We start from the raw sequence: 23759 nt of genomic DNA, 5'->3' as shown, positions 1-23759 counted from the left end.
ACAATATCCCACAAACACAAAACAATATCCCACAAACACAAAACAATACCCCACAAACACAAAACAATACCCCACAAACACAAAACAATATCCACAAACACAAAACAATATCCCACAAACACAAAACAATATCCCACAAACACAAAACAATATCCCACAAACACAAAACAATACCCCAAACAAACACAAAAACAATACCCCACAAACACAAAACAATATCCCACAAACACAAAACAATACCCCACAAACACAAAACAATATCCCACAAACACAAAACAATATCCCACAAACACAAAACAATATCCCAAACAAAAACAATATCAAAACAATATCCCACAAACACAAAACAATATCCCACAAACACAAAACAATATCCCACAAACACAAAACAATACCCCACAAACACAAAACAATACCCCACAAACACAAAACAATACCCCACAAACACAAAACAATACCCCACAAACACAAAACAATACCCCACAAACACAAAACAATACCCCACAAACACAAAACAATACCCCACAAACACAAAACAATATCCCACAAACACAAAACAATACCCCACAAACACAAAACAATACCCCACAAACACAAAACAATACCCCACAAACACAAAACAATACCCCACAAACACAAAACAATACCCCACAAACACAAAACAATACCCCACAAACACAAAACAATACCCCACAAACACAAAACAATACCCCACAAACAAAAACAATACCCCACAAACACAAAACAATACCCCACAAACACAAAACAATACCCCACAAACACAAAACAATACCCCACAAACACAAAACAATACCCCACAAACACAAAACAATACCCCACAAACACAAAACAATACCCCACAAACACAAAACAATATCCCACAAACACAAAACAATATCCCACAAACACAAAACAATATCCCACAAACACAAAACAATATCCCACAAACACAAAACAATATCCCACAAACACAAAACAATATCCCACAAACACAAAACAATATCCCACAAATACAAAACAATATCCCACAAACACAGGTGGGAAAAATGGCTACCTTTTAATATGATCCTCAATTAGAGGCAACCATTACCAGCTGCCTCTAATTGGGAACCATTCAAAACACCAACATAGAAATATGACCTACTACACCATAGAGAGAACCAACCTACCCTTGTTGTAGTGACTCAACAAAAGTACCAGGAATGAGGTGTACAGTGGTATTAGTTAGGAATAACATTACAGCCCAAGTCAACCCATTTAGAATACAATACTAACAGGGACTGACCATAGAACAATTCTGGCAAATGCCAAAGCCAAAAAGAGTTGACCTGCCAGTCCGTCTGCAAATCTGTGGGTCAAAACCACCAGTAATATGCAATAAATATGCAATAAAACTGAATGTTATCAAAAACAAAACAGCTGATTAATAAACTTTTAAAAACACTTACAAACAATTAAATATGTACGTATTTACAGGAGCTCTCTGCTTAGGCTGCTAATAGGGTGCCGTGTGACCAGTGTAACAAATGTGATCTTTGCTCTCTCCTGCGTTGTGTAATAAAGGAAAAGCCAGCCAATGGTCCCAAATGATAATGTATACAGTATATAAATAGATAACACATTAGATTTGCAGGGCTCAGTGCTCTTGATGGCTGTAGATAGTGTAACGATTGTCGTTGGTGGAAGAAGGTGAGGACCAAGGTGCAGCGTGCCCTGAACCAGACCCGGCCCAAAACATAGAAAAAATCATGTAGAATGCCCACCCTAGTCACACCCTGGCCTAACCAAAATAGAGAATAAAAAGCCTTTCTATGGCCAGGGCGTGACAGATAGCTGCAGATAACAACAACTCCGTATTGGCAGGGCACTAATATGATCCGTGTACGGTTCGTTCAGTCAATATCCGACCTTAAACAGCTAAGACGGATAGTCATTTAGACTGCATGAATAAATTATTCTTATGTCACATGTCAGTTGGGAACCAGTTCATAATAGCAATAAGGCTTTGTGGTATAAGTTTGTGGTATATTCTGCTTCACGTTGTTCTCTCACACTCTCTCTCTCTCTCTCTCTCTCTCTCTCTCTCTCTCTCTCTCTCTCTCTCTCTCTCTCTCTCTCTCTCTCTCTCTCTCTCTCTCTCTCTCTCTCTCTCTCTCTCTCTCTCTCTCTCTCTCTCTCTCTCTCTGTGTCGCTCTTTCTCCCTCTCTCGCTCTCTCTCTCTCTCTCTCTCACTCCCTCCCTCCCTTTCTCTCTCTCTTTCTCTCTCTACCCCTCCCTTCTCACCCCCTCTCTCTCTCTCCCTCCCCTACTCTCTCTCTCTTTTTCTCTCTCCCTCCCTGCTTCCCTCCCAGGCGGAGCCACTGATCATTGACCTGCGTGACCTCTTCACGCTCATCTACGACATCAAGCAGCGAGAGGAGATGGAGAAGAAGTCCCAGCAGGACAAGCAGTGTGAGCAGGCCGTCTACCAGGTAAACAACACAACTGTTACCATAGCAGTTATGCATCACAATAACACGCCGATTTGAGTGTGCCCATGAGTGTAGTCTACCAGGGAAATTGCTGTGGACAATACTGTCAAGGCTTTGTCTGTTCTAGTGATTCTAATTCTGTGACCAGAGAACACTTCCTGTTCTTTCACTGTTCAATAGAGCTCTCTTCAACCTTCAACCACTCCACTGTGAGATTCCACTGCATACACTATAAATGAGGATTATTCATACAAAACAACTGAATGTGAATGCTTTCAGCTTTGGCTGTATATGCAGACTGCAATACAAAATGATTTTAGTTTACTTGCTATACTATACATATGTGTTATACTGAAACAGGACTCCATGCAGCAGAAGAGCCCTGTCAATGTAAAAGGCCTAATGTAATGAATGCCTGTGTCTACAATGGAATGAATTATTATGTAGGAAATATTACTGAACTGTACAGTAACTTAGACAAAAGTAGATATTCCCCCTGAGCCTAGCAATTCATTGCTGTCCTATCTAATGGACATTGGTATTTGCTCTGTATTTCTGAAGACATACATTTCACTGTGTGAGGTCCTGTTGTCGCTTTGAGAGGACATGCTGTGCTTTTCTATGACATCATATGTGTGGTGGGTGATGTCACCTTGATATTTCTTTCTGGTTCTTCAAAATGAAAAATGACACAATTAGTTTGATATTCAGATTGTTTCTAATGGGTAAATATCTCAGGAATAGTTTTCAAAGCAGTGTAATATATTAATGTTATGTCAAATAAGAGCTAAATAAGAGTTTGTTAATAAATGTTCTCTGCAGTTGACATCAGGATGCGCTAACTATGTTTTTTACCTACTGTCCCCATTTACGGTAATGTTAAATGTATCATATTACTATCAACCATTTACTGTAATGTTAACTGTATCATATTACTATCAACCATTTACTGTAATGTTAAATGTATCATATTACTATCAACCATTTACTGTAATGTTAAATGTATCATATTACTATCAACCATTTACTGTAATGTTAAATGTATCATATTACTATCAACCATTTACTGTAATGTTAAATGTATCATATTACTATCAACCATTTACTGTAATGTTAAATGTATCATATTACTATCAACCATTTACTGTAATGTTAAACGTATCATATTACTATCAACCATTTACTGTCATGTTAAATGATGTATCACATTACCATCAACCATTTACTGTAATGTTAAATGATGTATCATATTACTATCAACCATTTACTGTAATGTTAAATGTATCATATTACTATCAACCATTTACTGTAATGTTAAATGTATCATATTACTATCAACCATTTACTGTAATGTTAAATGTATCATATTACCATCAACCATTTACTGTCATGTTAAATGATGTATCACATTACCATCAACCATTTACTGTAATGTTAAATGATGTATCACATTACTATCAACCATTTACTGTAATGTTAAATGTATCATATTACTATCAACCATTTACTGTAATGTTAAATGTATCATATTACTATCAACCATTTACTGTAATGTTAAATGATGTATCACATTACTATCAACCATTTACTGTAATGTTAAATGATGTATCACATTACTATCAACCATTTACTGTAATGTTAAATGATGTATCACACTACTATCAACCATTTACTGTAATGTTAAATGATGTATCACATTACCATCAACCATTTACTGTAATGTTAAACGTATCATATTACTATCAACCATTTACTGTCATGTTAAATGATGTATCACATTACCATCAACCATTTACTGTAATGTTAAATGATGTATCACATTACTATCAACCATTTACTGTAATGTTAAATGTATCATATTACCATCAACCATTTACTGTCATGTTAAATGATGTATCACATTACCATCAACCATTTACTGTAATGTTAAATGATGTATCACATTACTATCAACCATTTACTGTAATGTTAAATGTATCATATTACTATCAACCATTTACTGTAATGTTAAATGTATCATATTACTATCAACCATTTACTGTAATGTTAAATGATGTATCACATTACTATCAACCATTTACTGTAATGTTAAATGATGTATCACATTACTATCAACCATTTACTGTAATGTTAAATGATGTATCACATTACTATCAACCATTTACTGTAATGTTAAATGATGTATCACATTACCATCAACCATTTACTGTAATGTTAAACATATCATATTACTATCAACCATTTACTGTAATGTTAAATGATGTATCACATTGCTATCAACCATTTACTGTAATGTTAAATGTATCATATTACTATCAACCATTTACTGTCATGTTAAATGTATCATATTACCATCAACCATTTACTGTAATGTTAAATGATGTATCACATTGCTATCAACCATTTACTGTAATGTTAAATGATGTATCACATTACTATCAACCATTTACTGTAATGTTAAATGATGTATCACATTATTATCAACCATTTACTGTAATGTTAAATGTATCATATTACCATCAACCATTTACTGTCATGTTAAATGTATCATATTACCATCAACCATTTACTGTAATGTTAAATGATGTATCACATTACTATCAACCATTTACTGTAATGTTAAATGTATCATATTACTATCAACCATTTACTGTCATGTTAAATGTATCATATTACTATCAACCATTTACTGTATTAAATGTATCATATTACCATCAACCATTTACTGTAATGTTAAATGATGTATCACATTACTATCAACCATTTACTGTAATGTTAAATGTATCATATTACTATCAACCATTTACTGTCATGTTAAATGTATCATATTACCATCAACCATTTACTGTCATGTTAAATGTATCATATTACCATCAACCATTTACTGTAATGTTAAATGATGTATCACATTACGATCAACCATTTACTGTAATGTTAAATGTATCATATTACTATCAACCATTTACTGTAATGTTAAATTATGTATCACATTGCTATCAACCATTTACTGTAATGTTAAATGATGTATCACATTACTATCAACCATTTACTGTAATGTTAAATGATGTATCACATTACTATCAACCATTTACTGTAATGTTAAATGATGTATCACATTACTATCAACCATTTACTGTAATGTTAAATGATGTATCACATTACCATCAACCATTTACTGTAATGTTAAACATATCATATTACTATCAACCATTTACTGTAATGTTAAATGATGTATCACATTGCTATCAACCATTTACTGTAATGTTAAATGTATCATATTACTATCAACCATTTACTGTCATGTTAAATGTATCATATTACCATCAACCATTTACTGTAATGTTAAATGATGTATCACATTGCTATCAACCATTTACTGTAATGTTAAATGATGTATCACATTACTATCAACCATTTACTGTAATGTTAAATGATGTATCACATTATTATCAACCATTTACTGTAATGTTAAATGTATCATATTACCATCAACCATTTACTGTCATGTTAAATGTATCATATTACCATCAACCATTTACTGTAATGTTAAATGATGTATCACATTACTATCAACCATTTACTGTAATGTTAAATGTATCATATTACTATCAACCATTTACTGTCATGTTAAATGTATCATATTACTATCAACCATTTACTGTAATGTTAAATGATGTATCACATTACTATCAACCATTTACTGTAATGTTAAATGTATCATATTACTATCAACCATTTACTGTCATGTTAAATGTATCATATTACCATCAACCATTTACTGTCATGTTAAATGTATCATATTACCATCAACCATTTACTGTAATGTTAAATGATGTATCACATTACGATCAACCATTTACTGTAATGTTAAATGTATCATATTACTATCAACCATTTACTGTAATGTTAAATTATGTATCACATTGCTATCAACCATTTACTGTAATGTTAAATGATGTATCACATTACTATCAACCATTTACTGTAATGTTAAATGTATCATATTACTATCAACCATTTACTGTAATGTTAAACGTATCATATTACTATCAACCATTTACTGTCATGTTAAATGATGTATCACATTACCATCAACCATTTACTGTAATGTTAAATGTATCATATTACTATCAACCATTTACTGTAATGTTAAATGTATCATATTACTATCAACCATTTACTGTAATGTTAAATGATGTATCACATTGCTATCAACCATTTACTGTAATGTTAAATGATGTATCACATTACTATCAACCATTTACTGTAATGTTAAATGATGTATCACATTACTATCAACCATTTACTGTAATGTTAAATGTATCATATTATTATCAACCATTTACTGTAATGTTAAATGTATCATATTACTATCAACCGAATCCTAATTGACACATACAAAAATAAATAAATACAAATAAATTTGTTTCTTTCTAACATGTTTTGTTTCCTCTCCAAAACCTTTTTTTTCTGGGTCTCAGGAGGATAAAATAGATGAAGCGTTTCTCACTTCTTAGTTCCTAATAGGATAGGCCTCATTTCCCCCAAGCCAATGGCTGATGTACTTGCATGCTCTTGGTCTGTTGTTCTTGCTCTGTTTTTCTCTCTGTTCTTCTCTCTGTTAATTCTCATTGTTATCCTCTCTGTTATACTATTTGTTATTATCTCTGTTCTTCTCTCTGTTCTTCTCTCTGTTATCCTCTCTGTTATGCTCTCTGTTATTCTCTCTGTTATTTGTTATCTTTGTTATTCTCCCTGTTATCCTCTCTGTTATTATCTCTGTTCTTTTCTCTGTTATCCTCTCTGTTATCCTCTCTGTTATCCTCTCTGTTAATTCTCATTGTTATCCTCTCTGTTATACTCTTTGTTATTATCTCTGTTCTTCTCTCTGTTATCCTCTCTGTTATGGTCTCTGTTATTCTCTCTGTTATTTGTTCTCTTTGTTATTCTTCCTGTTATTCTCTCTGTTATTATCTCTGTTCTTTTCTCTGTTATCCTCTCTGTTATCCTCTCTGTTATCCTCTCTGTTATTCTCTCTGTTATCCTCTCTGTTATCCTCTCTGTTATCCTCTCTGTTATCCTCTCTGTTATTCTCTCTGTTATTCTCTCTGTTATCCTCTCTGTTATTCTCTCTGTTATCCTCTCTGTTATTCTCGGTTATCCTCTCTGTTATTCTCTCTGTTCTTCACTCTCTTATCCTCTCTGTTATTATCTCTGTTATCCTCTCTGTTATTCCATTTCTTGTTCTATCTGTTATTCTCAATGTTATTCTCTCTGTTATTCTATTTGCCTCTGTATGTTCTTGCTCTATTCTTCTCTTTATCCATCTTCTACTTGTTATGTAAAATGTTCCTTCTCTTCAACCATCACACAGACCATTCTCGAGGATGAGGTGGATGATCCAGTTTACCAGGTAGGTCACCACCCAACACCTACACAGCCAATCAGAACTAGCGATGGAACCCCATGTGACGTTTACACTCTAGCTTCTACAGACACAATTGTTTTCAGGTGATTCATTCTATAGAATTAAAAAACACTTAACCCTTCATGTAAATATCTGCCGCTGATCTGCTTCAATTAATGATTCATGATACCCAAACCATCTCAGTAATACGTAGTAGACCAACCATCATAGTAGACAGTTTTGTTCAACCATTTGACTCTCCCATTGCCAGTGCAGTGTTGTAAAACCATATATTTTCAGTTGACCTGTGTATATGTACTGATTTTCTTCTAAAGACCTATCTGACCCTGACTGGTTGTTCTCCCCTCTTGCTTTTGGCTGAAACTGGAACATGATCCTCTACTCTGTTGCTCACACTGAATACAGACAACACTAACCCTTACTCTGAGTGCTTATGTTCAGTGGTTATGCCCCACCCCCATCAAAACCTTTCTAATGTTTGCCCCTTTTACTACAACTGTATGCCTGAAAAAAACATTTCATTTGCAATTATGTAGTAGCATTGGCTGTTTTGTTTTGAATACAAGAGTCCAATGACCATTGGGCAGAATCCTGACTTGAGATCTGGGCGTGTAACCGATTCAGACTTTCGTGTAAATCAACTAAGTTACAAGCGTGCATCTCAAATCAGTATTAGGCCCTCTGTGTCTAGGTGGTAGTGGAGGTGGAGATCAGAACACTTAGACCTCTACAGTACCTGTTACCACTGCCTGACCAATTACTGTACTCTCTCCTCTCCTCTTATCTTCTCTCTCTTTCTTTCTTTCCCTGTTTTTCTCTCAATTTATTTTCTCTCTCTCTGTCCCTCAATCTTTCTCTCAATCTCTTTCTTTCTCTCTCTCTCTCTCCCCCCATCTATCCCATCATTTTCTATCCCTATTGGCCCCACCCACTTCCTTTGTTGTAGTACATTGTGTTTGAGGCTGGACATGAGCCCCTCCGTGGCCACCAATCAGAGGAGAGCGTTTACCAGGTACAATACCAAGCCCCGTCCCTTACCTTTTGTAGAGTAGTCAAACAGAGCTTTGTGTTACAATAGAATATGTATGTTTTGTTAGAGAGCAGAGCAGAGCAGTACACTCTGGATGTTATTATTTTTAAATAGTATACTCACAACGTTCCTAATGTAAATGATGAATAACATCTCAAATCCACAGTTCATTGAAGTGCAGTCAAGGCCAGTTATTTTGTCAGACCAATTCATCAAGGCTTCTCTAGAGTCTATGTGGGATCCCTGCAGACATCCAGAGGTTTGACCTTCCCGTTTAGGTCAAGGGACTAAGAGCAGCTTCTAGGAACCTAGAATGTGATTTAATCCTTCCTCCCTCCTCTCCTCCTTCTACCACTTCCCTTCTCCTCCCTTTACCTCCCTCCTCCTCTCTTCTCCTCCCCCTTCTTCCTCCAACCGCCTCCCTCTATCTCCCTCCCCTACTCCTCTGCTCCCTAGATCACCTCCCTCCTCTCTTTAACTCACCCCTCCTCCTTCACCTCCCCCTCCTTCTTCCCTCCTCCTCCCTTCTCCCCAAATCCTCCTCCTGCATCTACCTCCCACCTCCCTCCTCCTCTCTTCTCCCCCTTCTTCCTCCAACCGCCTCCCTCTATCTCCCTCCCCTACTCCTCTGCTCCCTCGATCACCTCCCTCCTCTCTTTAACTCACCCCTCCTCCTTCACCTCCCCCTCCTTCTTCCCTCCTCCTCCCTTCTCCCCAAATCCTCCTCCTGCATCTACCTCCCACCTCCCTCCTCCTCTCTTCTCCTCCCCCTCCTTCCTCCCTCCCCTCCTCTCCTCCTCCTCTTCCTTCCGTCTCCCTCCCCTCCTCTCCTCCTCCTCCTCTCCCTCACCTTTCTGAAGATGTAAGCTGCATAGAGATGAATCACTTGCCATGCCATTTGATTTCTGATTGAAACCAGATCAGTAGACAATAAGAACTTGCAGCCCAATGCCAAGTTAGCCAGCCGAAAGAGAGAAAGGGAGGCCATATTGTTGAATAGGGTTAATAGATTAATGTGAGGAAAATAAAGAAAATAGAGGAGAGGACAGAGCAGGACACGATCCTGCGTTGTCAGTGTCCATAGATTTCAACCTCCTGGTTGAACATTGTATACATGGAGAAAACCAGCTGTGTGATCTTAATGCCCAAACAGAGAAGTAGCATGCACAGTCTGACAGTATTGCTTACAATCAATATGGATTTATGTAGAATTGATTCGAGAGCTGTACAGCTGTCGAAATGTATTTGCATAACATTGCTTTTAGACCAGACCACAATATCACCATGTGTAGACCAGAGAGCATTCTGAAATGAAGACAGAACTGTAGCTTTTAGACCAGACCACAATATCACCATGTGTAGACCAAAGACATTCTGAAATGAAGACAGAACTGTAGCTTTTAGACCAGACCACAATATCACCATGTGTAGACCAGAGACATTCTGAAATGAAGACAGAACTGTAGCTTTTAGACCAGACCACAATATCACCATGTGTAGACCAAAGACATTCTGAAATGAAGACAGAACAGTAGCTTTTAGACCAGACCACAATATCACCATGTGTAGACCAGAGACATTCTGAAATGAAGACAGAACAGTAGCTTTGAGACACTCCAGTAGAAAGGATTCTTTTTGAAATAAATGTGTTTTTGTCCGTTCTCAGCCTTGGTAAATGGTGTTGCTCACTGTATTGTTTCATTTTGACTGGACGTCCAACTCAGGTCCCTACCGCTACCAGTCAGCAGAAGGGAGAAGGGATCTATGACGTCCCAAAACGCCATTTTATGACTGTAGGTGTTTTTGTTGTTTTGTTCGCCCCCCCCCCCCCCCCCCCACTGGCAAACCTCTCTGTCTCTCTTAATGGAGAACCTCCCCTCTTCTTTAGTTTCCATTGATGAATCCCTGTCTGTGCGACCACTGTTATAAACAGTATACACCCACAAACTGGTCATCGACTGGTTATCATCAGCGTGTGTCGAGGCCATGGTTGCCTGCCTGTGCACTAACTAAATTATATAGATTTTCCTGGCCAAGGAATGATATATAGAAATAGAATCTATTGCTTTGGAAAGGTCAACCGTTGGGTCTTAGTCAACTCTAGAGGTATGATGATAAAGTGATTTTCAGGACCTATGCATAACCTGCCACGACAGAATCCTGATTTGTCCCTCAAGCTTGGATGTTGCATCAGCTACAGACGGAGTCTTTGCTTCAAATCCTCCACATCATTTACAATATGACTCGGAGGACTATTTCACACACGGTTTTATTAGTCATTTTCAGTCTCAGTTGAATAGTGGGTTGTTCCATCTTCCTGGGAGGTGAAAATGAGAGGTTTGCTGGTGGAGTTGTTGTTTGTTTGGTGGAGCTGCATGCAGACAGACAGAGGGGTCTCCTAGGTTACCACCCCACTCATAAAAACACCGTGCCTGTATGCAGAGCAAATATATCTTTTTAACAGCAGATTCATTTCTACCACAAAAAAATAGACAGGTCATGGATTAACTGTTCGTCTTTACGAGTTTCCGCCATATCAGATGCACTAGTCGTTCTTCTCCAAACCATCATCCAAACATTTATTTAAAGCTGGATTCTTTAATGGGGAAACTTCCATGTCCGTTTGTGATATTACATCAACAAAGAAGTTACTGTAAACAACCAACACTGTTTTTGCACGTGCGATAGAAGAGCACAATATGTATCAACAAATGTTGCCCCACGCCGCTCCTCAGCTGGGCAGCAAACGGTGGTGGGGCGGCTAGTGGAGCCGTCTTTATATACTGCAGGATTCCATCTTTAAGTCCATTGGTCAAGACGTCCATGGAAACAGAAGAATGTGTGCTTACTTTTTCTCTTCGCATTCTTCCTGTGCTGATCGTTCAGCAGCACATCAACTATCTATGGTAGCTACACTGTCCCCCTGCTATCTCTCCCCAACACACATCATGCTAGCTGGTGTTGTATCAGTAGCTGCCTCCACATCTCTAAGAGTTACTGCTTGTCTGTTCATTCAGTTGGAGCTCTACTGAGAGCCTAGATGCCCAGCCTGACATGTTCAAGTTCAACTTTATTTGTTGTATGAACACGATTCACAAGTACACTTGAACTTGAACGTGTGTGTCACTCTGCCTGCCAGTCAGCCGGAGGGGAAGGCCTATAGAACTATAACCACCCTACCTTACAGACACCCTACCTTACAGACACCTGCCTCAGCCCCCTTAAGGTTAATTGAGACTGTCACACCAATACATCATGTATAACAACAATATGGTGTAATGTATGTCCTGTATATGATTGGTTTCCTCCACACAATTCAAAGAGGGTATAGACAATGATGTGTTAACCCCCCCCCTCCTCCCACACACACACACACTGATTGCTGTCTTCCCCTCATTTTCTCTATTCTTTGTGTGTGTGTGTGTGTGTGTGTGTGTGTGTGTGTGTGTGTGTGTGTGTGTGTGTGTGTGTGTGTGTGTGTGTGTGTGTGTGCGTGTGCGTGTGCGTGTGCGTGTGCGTGTGCGTGTGCGTGTGCGTGTGTGTGTGTGTGTGTGACTGTGTCTTTATTTATGGCATGCAAATCCCGTGTGTGTTCCCATAGTGATACATTGTCTGCTTGTGCATGGCGCCTGCAGTCTGTGACATACTGTACATTTCATGTGTCTAGCTGTAGAACCTCTGTCCGTCTTCCCTACCTCCTCTGTATTGTAATTATACTGTCAGAGCGCTGGGCGTCTATGGCCAGGGGGGTGAGACGTAGGAGTAGGAACGGTCACGTCTACAATATGGGTCAGGTGGTTATATTGTCTTGGAGGAGGAACATGGTGGCTGCAAAAAGCACATGTATACAGCCTGCATCCTACCACCTAATGATATCATATTATCTTGTGTTTTAGGGGAATCACAATGGTAATGCATCATGGGACATCAGGGGATGATTTGATTGGTAGAGACGGACAGAGGAATATCTAATCAGCGTTTGTTAGATTGGACTGAATAACCCTTTTACCCAGCCAATTACAGAGCACCATGAGAGATTCATTTTAGATCCATTTTCTGATAATGAAATGAGAGGAAAGAAGAGCGAGATGTTTCTAAGCATCACAGTACAATTCTCTACAGTACACACACACACACACACACACACACACACACACACACACACACACACACACACACACACACACACACACACACACACACACACACACACACACACACACACACACACACACACACACACACACACACACACACACACACACACACACACACACACACACACACACACACACACACACACACACACACACACACACACACACACACACACACACACACACACACACACACACACACACACACACACACACACACACACACACACACACACACACACACACACACACACAGAGAGAGAGAGACACACACACATAGCCACCCTACCCTGTTATAGATCAGTATATATGTGTTATTATGTTAAAGCAGATCTGGCTTTTGTTTTGTTGTGAAATGTCGCAGTTCTCTTTCTCTGACCCTACCCTTTATCCCTGCACAGAACATCAACCACTTTGATCTGTTCGGAGACATGTCCACTCCACCCTCGGTGAGTAACTGACCTTCCCATTCAAAATCATTTTGTATTAAGAATGATTTGTTGTGATTAGAGTAATACAGATGCTTTTCACTACAGGATGGCTCAAGTAAATAGATTGCAGGACCTCTGTTCTAAGTAAATAAATTACATGACCTCTATTCTAAGTAAATAAAGGACATGACCTCTATTCTAAGTAAATAAATGACATGACCTCTATTCTAAGTAAATAAATGACATGACCTCTATTCTAAGTAAATAAATGACATGACCTCTATTCTAAGTAAATAAATGACATGACCTCTATTCTAAGTAAATAAATGACATGACCTCTATTCTAAGTAAATAAATGACATGACCTCTATTCTAAGTAAATAAATGACATGACCTCTATTCTAAGTAAATAAATGACATGACCTCTATTCTAAGTAAATACATTACATGACCTCTATTCTAAGTAAATAAATGACATGACCTCTATTCTAAGTAAATACATTACATGACCTCTATTCTAAGTAAATAAATTACATGACCTCTATTCTAAGTAAATAAATTACATGACCTCTATTCTAAGTAAATAAATTACATGACCTCTATTCTAAGTAAATACATTACATGACCTCTATTCTAAGTAAATAAATTACATGACCTCTATTCTAAGTAAATAAATTACATGACCTCTATTCTAAGTAAATAAATTACATGACCTCTATTCTAAGTAAATAAATTACATGACCTCTATTCTAAGTAAATAAATTACATGACCGCTTGTTATGCTGGTGAATGAGGACCCAAAAGCGACTTAACAGAAACAGAGTCTTTATTCCAGTCTTAAACAAAAACGATAATCCTGGAATTATCTTAGGTAAATACAAAACAGGAAAACTGAAATCCTCTCGTCAGTAGAGAGGAACGACTGGAGACGCGACCACAGACTGCAGGTCGCTTCGGGAAGGCACAGGCCGTAGCTGACATAGACACCTGCTCACACGCAGCATCTGAAGAAGGCAAAAAACACGACAGGGCGGAACAAGGACACAGAACAGCAAACATCAAACAAGGATCCGACAAGGACAGAAGCGGAAAACAGAGGGAGAAATAGGGACTATAATCAGAGGGCAAAATAGGGGACAGGTGTGAAAGAGTAAATGAGGTAGTTAGGAGAATGAGGAACAGCTGGGAGCAGGAACGGAACGATAGAGAGAGAGAGCGAGAGAGGGAGAGAGGGAGGGGGAGAGAGAGGGATAGAAAGAGGGAAAGAACCTAATAAGACCAGCAGAGGGAAACGAATAGAAGGGAAGCACAGGGACAAGACATGATAATCAATGACAAAACATGACACCGCTATTCTAAGTAAATAGATTGCAGGACCTCTGTTCTAAGTAAATAAATTACATGACCTCTATTCTAAGTAAATAAAGGACATGACCTCTATTCTAAGTAAATAAATGACATGACCTCTATTCTAAGTAAATAAATGACATGACCTCTATTCTAAGTAAATAAATGACATGACCTCTATTCTAAATAAATAAATTACATGACCTCTATTCTAAGTAAATAGATTGCAGGACCTCTGTTCTAAGTAAATAAATTACATGACCTCTATTCTAAGTAAATAGATTGCAGGACCTCTGTTCTAAGTAAATAAATTACATGACCTCTGTTCTAAGTAAATAAATGACATGACCTCTATTCTAAGTAAATAAATTACATGACCTCTATTCTAAGTAAATAGATTGCAGGACCTCTGTTCTAAGTAAATAAATTACATGACCTCTATTCTAAGTAAATAGATTGCAGGACCTCTGTTCTAAGTAAATAAATTACATGACCTCTGTTCTAAGTAAATAAATTACATGACCTCTGTTCGAAGTAAATAAATTACATGACCTCTATTCTAAGTCAATAAATTACATGATCTCTATTCTAAGTAAATAGATTGCAGGACCTCTGTTCTAAGTAAATAAATTACATGACCTCTGTTCTAAGTAAATAAATTACATGACCTCTGTTCTAAGTAAATAAATTACATGATCTCTATTCTAAGTAAATAAATTGCAGGACCTCTATTCTATGTAAATAGATTGCAGGACCACTATTCTAAGTAAATAGATTGCAGGACCTCTATTCTAAGTAAATAGATTGCAGGACCTCTATTCTAAGTAAATAGATTGCAGGACCTCTATTCTAAGTAAATATATTGCAGGACCTCTATTCTAAGTAAATAGATTGCAGGACCTCTATTCTAAGTAAATAGATTGCAGGACCTCTATTCTAAGTAAATAGATTGCATGACCTCTATTCTAAGTAAATAAATGACATGACCTCTATTCTAAGTAAATAAATTGCATGACCTCTATAAGTAAATAGTCACAATGATCCCAGTGAAATAATACAGTAGGTGCCTGGTTTAGACGTGTGTATGTGGATGATTTGCCTTCAGATGCCCCCGTCCCCGGCCAACACTTTGGACCCCAGCAGGAGCCACCACCAGCACCAGCACCAACACCCCCCAGAGATGTTCACCGGCCCCTTCAGCCCCACCTCTGTCCCCTCGGGGTACATGACCATGGGGCCAGTCCAGGCAGCCCAGTGGGCCCAGCAGGGATCCTTCTCTGGCCAGGCCCAGACCCTGGCCTTTGGGGTGCAGGGGCCCCTCCAGGTTACCCAGGTCCTCCCGGGAGGCCAGCCCGTCATCTGGAGCCAGGCCAACATCTTCCCTGCCACCCAGCAGCAGTGGGCCGCCATGGCTGCCTATATGCCCGCCCAGGCCGTGGGCGTAGGGGGTCACCACCTCCCCATGATGGTGCCCATCACCACCGTGTGCCCTGGCCCCCAGGGCCTACACTACGACCTCTCCTCCACCCCCTCCTCGGCCATCACCAGCCCCCAGCACCAGGCGATGGACCCCGCCCTGCTCCAGCAGCTCCAGCAGCAGCACAGCCTCAGTGGGGATTCTGACGCAGGAGAAGGTCCCTCTTCGCTGGGCCTTGTCATGGTGGGCAGCAGGTGTGGAACACCTGGGCCGATGAGTCCCACTTCAATGGGTCTGGGTGCTGTGGGCAGGTGTGAGACGCCTGTTAGCCTTGTCATGATGGCGAGGTGTGAGACACCCGGCCCTGGTCCAGTGAACGTTCCTCCTGACACCCTGGTCTGTAGCCAGCTGTGCCTGGGGTCACCGGCTGTGATGTCACCGGCCTTGACCCAGGAAGAGGAAGGCAGCTGTAGTGACCTTGACCTCTCTCGGATGACCTTGAGTCCTGGCACATCCACCTCACCGTCCACTGACTCAGGTAAGCTCTCCCTACTGCCAGTCTCTGCTACATTCATACTAGACTAGATATATAGTTACAGCACAAGTAAGTTACCCAACCCAAACCTTAACCTAACCCTACCCAAATTGATAACGTTCAATGCTTTATGGGAAAAAGGTACACCCAACAACCAAAACTCCTATACCTCCCACTCTCTCCCTGCAGCCCCAGCCCCCCAGCCTGGACCGTCCTCAGACTCCGCCTCGTCCCAGACCAGTGACCCCCCCACGGACCACTCTCCCATCCAAACACAGGCCACACCCCCCAGCACCAGGGAGGATGACTCGGTGAGTCTCGAATAAGCTGATCATGATGATATAATGATCTATCAAATAGTTGGTGGATAGTTGTCTTAATGGTCGAAGTTATTGCATTAACTTGTATCTGTGGATTATACTTGTGTGGTATTGACCATGCTCTCTCTCTCTCTCTCTCTCTCTCTCTCTCTCTCTCTCTCTCAATCTCTCTCTCTCTCTCTCTCTCTCTATCTATCTATCTATCTATCTATCTATCTATCTATCTATCTATCTATCTATCTATCTATCTATCTAGGGCTTATGCACCAGGGCTCTGTCTCCCTGTCCATCCGGAGATGCTCCACCTGATTCTCCCCAGGCCCAGATCTGTCCACAGGAAGACAGTTAGAGAACTCTGGGTGGGTCTCCTCTCCTCTCCGCATCCCATCCCTCTCTCTCCACCCCTCTTCTGTTCTATTGTCCAACCTTTTTGTATCCCCTTAAGGCTCCTTAAAACATCTCAGTTTTATTGATTGGTCTAACAACCCTTTTACCGCTCAGTTCTCGTTCTCTGGGTCTGTCTGGGGTTTTTCCAGAGACACAGATCTCTTCTTTGTCTTTGAGGCTCTCTCTGTGTCTTTGCAGCTGAATGGTTTTCAGCCAATTATTTGGTTTAAGACTTACTTTATTATGGCTCTGTAATACGTTGTAAAATGGAACATTTCTGCTTTGATTCTGTACGAGGACGTAAGGAACAATACTGCCACCTGCTGTCTATAGGCTCATAACTGCACATATTTCACACGAGTATTTCTGAAATTCAGAGTGTGTGTGTGTGTGCATATGTGTGAGTGTGCGTGCCTTGCTTGTGTGTTTTAATGCTGGTCCCTCCCTTTCCAGGAGAAGGGACCTCTGTGACCTCTATGAGGATAGAAGAAGATGAGAGGAGAGGAGGACAGCGGACTGAGAGATGGAGAGGAGGACAGCGGACTGAGAGATGGAGGAGAGGAGGACAGCGGACTGAGAGATAGAGGAGAGGAGACTCTGGACTCCTATGTCCCTCCTAATAACTTGATTACGGATCTCTGTTCTGGAGAATGCTGATATTGGCAGCCTAAAGCAGCAATATCATAGGATTGGCTTCTTTCCTGAGCTGGACAGCACAACACTCTCCTCACATGCTGTCTTTCCCCCCCAGCCAATCGGAAGCCCTTTCTCCCATGAAGTGACCTATGATCTGTGACCAAACTGTAGCAGTGGGTCGTTAACACGACAACTTCCTGCCACAGGTCAGTGGGCGGAGACACATTATCTATCATGTGGCCTGGGAGGACCAATCAAACTGCATGGTCAGGATGAGGATTCAAATGGGTTCTAAGGATTAAATCATTTTTGGGGTGATTTTGAGGAGGAATGGTGTCCTATGGGGTTATACCCTTCGTTTGGAGAACTGCCACGCGACTCAGAGTACTCACTATGTAGAACAGATGGATTTGCAAAATGTTTTCAAACAGCTGACTTGTTCCATTGGCATGAACATACTATGTATTGTGGATCCAGCGAAACTGCGAGACAACTGATCTCCATAGCTTCAACGCTTCCTTTTCAATGCTTAAAGATAAAAATATCATTTTTATTTTGTAAGCTGCGACTTCTGAGTTGACGCTTCTGAGCATTTTATGGATAACGAAAACAGCTTCGAGGCATCAGTCGAAATAATTCCTGTTTGCCAAACTTCTATTTTGTAAATAAGATTTCCTCAAGACCCCTTACACCGGAATCTCTGTGCCAAAAGATAGGTCTGTCATCTGCCTCTCTGATGCAAGCTACCTGTGGCTCTCTCAACTTCAAAGCAACGCCACACCAGCACCTCTGTCTGTATTGTCTGGATGTTTGCTTTGCTTTCTTGACATTTGATTTGATTTGTTGACTTTCTGTTTCTGTGTTGAGTTTTGGTCAGTCAGTCTGTGAATCTGTGTTACATAGCCGTTGAATCAAAGCAACGATGGGGGTACCTGCTACCTGCTACCTGCTACCTACGTATGACGTAACTCACTCTTTTGAAAGTAAAATGGCCATCCTCACACACAAAATAAAAGATCCACAGGCCAATAAAGTCCCTGTCACTTTTACCTAGGGGGGAAGGGGGGGTGGGGGAGGGGGGCATAACCTTGCTTTTAACTGTTTTAGACTACTGAACAGGTGTACTACCCATCCTTCAATGTTTGCTTTCAATCTCTTTGTTGACCTACTCAACTGCTACCAGACCTGGGTTCAAATACTATTTAAACCGTCCAAGTACTTTTGAGCATTTGCTTAAGCCTGCCTCGAGTGCCATGTTGGCGGGGTTTGCACTTTAGGGACGTTTCTATTGATTCCATGGCAACGGGCAAGCTCAATCACACACCGCTAAAGTATTTGAAATGATCTGAAATAGTATTTGAACCCAGGTCTACTACACATGGGTGGTTTCTAGGAATCAAAGCAATAAGCTAGTTGTGACGGCCCAGCCAGCAGTAGACTCCAGAGTGCATTACCAGGCCTTATTATTATCGGTTGTGTTGCGTTGTCCCGTCTCTGTTATATCGTCACGTCATTGTATTACAGTAACACGGTTGATTCATGCAACTAAAGGTTTGGGGCATCTGGTAGGTCTGTCTGCTCCACGGAGTTACACCTGGCAAAACGTGGTGACTTTAGAAGATTATGAAAGAATAGAGATATTATTGCTTTTTACTTCTAGACTATGATGATAATAACTGTAACCCTGCTCGTATAAGAAAATGCTCAATGAAATGGTCCAACGATATTTTGTAAATTTGATTTAGGAATTCCAACAGTCCTGAAAAGAGAAAAGGACTTTTGTACGCATATTTCTTCTCATTCACTGTGCTACTAAACCCCGCTGTTCAGTCACAAATAAAATATCATGTGATTCCCACTTTGCTCCTGAATATTTGATTATGCTGCCAGTCAAACATTTTTTAGCACTCTAAACTGAATATCACTCAAGCCTTGCTTATTTACACCTTGCACTAACATGTACGTTTCGTGATCTGATCAATATGTATGCAGATTATTTTGACAGATATTCATTCAAATATACAGTATGAATGTATTTATTTCTTTTAAGACAGTTACTGATGCCATAAGTCAAAGACCTATCTGTCAATGATTTTAGAGGACGGTATAATGATGATTTAAATGGTTCAGACATCCAGACACAATGTGTGTCGAGCCCCATTTATTCCTGGTTATAACATGCGCCCTTGTCCTGCACTTGTACACATTCTGACTGTGCCCACATTTTTAGACTGGAGTAGATGATTAAAAGACACATTGTGATCTGATTCTGATCAGATCTTCCTGACCACCCTTGGAGGTAGTCAGGGACCAATTGTTTCTGGATATCAAATCAAGTGTAAACAGACCTGGAAGTTCAAACCATTCTGCTTCACAGGTTGGCATTTATTGGGATGTCTCATGTACTGGAGGCAGCTCTTCAGAGCGGTCACTAGCTGGCACAGCCACAAAGTCAAAAAATCTGATTTTAAACCTTAACCCTAACCCTAACAACACTGCTATCTCTAATGCCTAACCATAACCTTGAATGTAGACCAAAAAGCAAATGTGTGTTTTCATTCATTTTGACAATAGTCAATTTTGACTTTGCAGCTGACCCATTTAGCAGAAATCACTAGATGGGCCACGATTAATGACAATAAACACAATCTTGCTTCTGTTTCATTATTGTTTCACTAATAGATAATTATGCTGTGTTTGTAACCAAATGGGAAGGTGATATTTACCACATACGACTGGGAGAAATCCACTTCAACGGTCCTCCAACTGGTAATTAATACTGGGCAACATGTCTGTCATCCGGAGGTCCCACTTCTCCCACATGCTGACCTCTGATGAGGTCCCACTTCTCCCACATGCTGACCTCTGATGTCACATACGAAGGAAACATCGATAACATCGATCCAGACAGGACATTAGTATTTTGTTCCAACACAATGGATCCAACAGAGGGTGCTGTGTTCCTGTTACAGTATTACCAGGGTTGTGTTCATTAGGGCAAAACCAAGGTTGTGTTCATTACGGCAAAACCAGGGTTGTGTTCATTACGGCAAAACCAGGGTTGTGTTCATTACGGCAAAACCAGGGTTGTGTTCATTACGGCAAAACCAGGGTTGTGTTCATTACGGCAAAACCAGGGTTGTGTTCAATGTGACAAACCAGGGTTGTGTTCAATGTGACAAACCAGGGTTGTGTTCATTAGGGCAAAACCAGGGTTGTGTTCATTACGGCAAAACCAGGGTTGTGTTCAATGTGACAAACCAGGGTTGTGTTCATTACGGCAAAACCAGGGTTGTGTTCAATGTGACAAACCAGGGTTGTGTTCAATGTGACAAACCAGGGTTGTGTTCATTAGGGCAAAACCAGGGTTGTGTTCATTACAGCAAAAGCATTAAGGAACATTTGGGATTGGAATTTCAGTTTACTCCCCAAATTGGCTGAAATGGTCAGGGAATGGGCACAGGGAAACTCTGCTATGGGAAGCTAAACACTGGGAAACACAAAATATACGAGTCATGTTTGTTGGAGTGTTTATTTGATGATTTCCCAGACCACAAAACCAAACGGCTGACCCAGGGTCAGAGCGTAACGATGAGTCTATGTTCCCGATAATGTTAATCAGTGTGTTTACCGACAGACCTACTGCGCGCACGCACGCACGCACGCACGCACGCACGCACGCACGCACGCACGCACGCACGCACGCACACACACACACACACACACACACACACACACACACACACACACACACACACACACACACACACACACACACACACACACACACACACACAGTTGTCTCGTCCGGTTGGTGTCAGTCCTGATCCACCACTACTACCTTGTTCTCTGGTTCCATGTTGAAGCCTACTGTCAGCCCATGCTACTGCACTGTGCCGGCTCCTACTCTGGTAAGACCTTCATTAAGTCTATGTGTGTGGAAGATATAGATACAAGGGCAATGGCAGTCCTCTACAAGCATCAAGACTCTATACAGTTGACAGAAAATGTATGATTTAGAGTGAGGTTAATTTGCAGTACCCTTACTCCCGATCGTAAGGTTTTAGACTGAAGCCTTATCTGGGTACAACGAGAGGGAACATTATTCTGGATTTAAACTGTGGACTGTTGAAGTGAACGTGTCGATAGAGAATACAGCATGGAGTGTGTATTATCAGGAGGAACAGATGGATGATGACAAAAGGTCAGTTGTACAACTGAATGCATTCAACTGAAATGTGTCTTCTGCTTTTAACCTAAACCCTCTGAATCAGAGAGGTGCTGGGGGCTTCCATAATCAACACCTACATCTTCAGCGCCCAGGGAACAGTGGGTTAACTGCTTTGTTCAGAGGCAGAACGACAGAATTTTACCTTGTCAGCTCGGGGACTTGATCCAGCAACCTTCCGGTTACAGACTGGCCCAAAGCTCTAACCACAAGGCTACCTGCTGCCCATAATTATGATGATGATGAGGATGATGGTGGTGATGATGATGAAGAGGAGGTTGGGTAGGAGGATGTTGATAAACCTGTTAGTGGAGAGTCTAGGTGGAGAGTCTAGGTGGTGCAGGTTGCTGTTTGTAATCCACTTTGCATGGATAAAGACAACGGGAGTAGCTAACCAATGATAACGAACGTGTGATGTACTTCACATTCTGTGTATTGATTGGGTAATGCAGCCTTCTGTGAGAATTTCTCACTGAGAAAAAGCCTTACAGTAAGTGGGACACTTGCATAAAGATTTGTTCAACTGTTTTCAATTATATTTTATTTTCTCTCTTTCTCCCCCAACCCCCCACCTCTCCATCTCCCTCCCCCCACTCCCTCTCTCCACTCTCTCTCCCCATCTCCCTTCCCTTCCCCCTCTCCCTCTCGCTAACCCCCTCACCCTACCTCTCCCTAACCCCCTCACACCTTTTCCTCTCCCCCTCCCTCACTCACCTCCCTCCTCTCCCCCTCCATCCATCCATCCTCTCTCTCCCCTCCCTCCTCTCCCCCTCCCCCTAGGACACAGTGAAAGGCAGCATGGTGGAGCATGGTTAGAGGGGGTGACAGTGAGTCCATCACCTCACTGACTGCCAAGAAGCTGCCCACGCCACAACAGATGAGACTCTGGGGAGAAGCTGTGTATTACAATCCTGACTTCATCCGCAGCACGGTGGGAATACTGTCTCTCTTTCTGTACTCGGTTCTTGCCATTTCTCGCTGTCTCTTTTTTATACTTCTCCTTTCTCTTTCTACATCTCCTTTTCTCTTCAGCAACCTGGGACCCTTTGTCTCTATCTATCTATCTATCTATCTATCTATCTATCTATCTATCTATCTATCTATCTATCTGTCTATCTGTCTATCTGTCTGTCTATCTATCTGTCTGTCTGTCTGTCTGTCTGTCTGTCTGTCTGTCTGTCTGTCTGTCTGTCTGTCTGTCTGTCTGTCTGTCTGTCTGTCTGTCTGTCTGTCTGTCTGTCTGTCTGTCTGTCTGTCTGTCTGTCTGTCTGTCTGTCTGTCTGTCTGTCTGTCTGTCTGTCTGTCCGTCTCCCTCTGTCTGTCTCTCTCTCACCCTGTCTCTCTCTCCACCTGTCCCTCTCTCTTTCTCTGT

General features: G+C 40.6%; 1 protein-coding gene across 4 annotated transcripts in view; it reads left to right on the top strand.

Moving 5' to 3' along the window:
• Window positions 1–19206, top strand: part of LOC124010073 (disabled homolog 1-like) — a 55363-nt gene extending 36157 nt beyond the window's left edge. For 2 of the 4 annotated variants that reach the window (XM_046322411.1, XM_046322410.1), the window contains exons 5-13: window positions 2352–2471; window positions 7846–7884; window positions 8846–8911; window positions 10654–10722; window positions 13488–13535; window positions 15970–16819; window positions 17006–17127; window positions 17393–17495; window positions 17977–19206. In XM_046322411.1, the coding sequence (XP_046178367.1) occupies window positions 2352–2471; window positions 7846–7884; window positions 8846–8911; window positions 10654–10722; window positions 13488–13535; window positions 15970–16819; window positions 17006–17127; window positions 17393–17485 (1407 nt within the window). In that variant the 3' untranslated portion in view covers window positions 17486–17495; window positions 17977–19206. The remainder of the gene's footprint in view (window positions 1–2351; window positions 2472–7845; window positions 7885–8845; window positions 8912–10653; window positions 10723–13487; window positions 13536–15969; window positions 16820–17005; window positions 17128–17392; window positions 17496–17976) is intronic. The other 2 variants (XM_046322412.1, XM_046322413.1) reach the window with 2 other exon arrangements.
• The last annotated feature ends 4553 nt before the right edge of the window (window positions 19207–23759 follow it).

This window comes from Oncorhynchus gorbuscha, linkage group LG22 (genome assembly GCF_021184085.1).
Source record: "Oncorhynchus gorbuscha isolate QuinsamMale2020 ecotype Even-year linkage group LG22, OgorEven_v1.0, whole genome shotgun sequence".
Classification (NCBI taxonomy): domain Eukaryota; kingdom Metazoa; phylum Chordata; class Actinopteri; order Salmoniformes; family Salmonidae; genus Oncorhynchus; species Oncorhynchus gorbuscha.
Note: the sequence above shows the minus strand (reverse complement) of the source record. Positions and strands in the feature narration are given on the sequence as shown.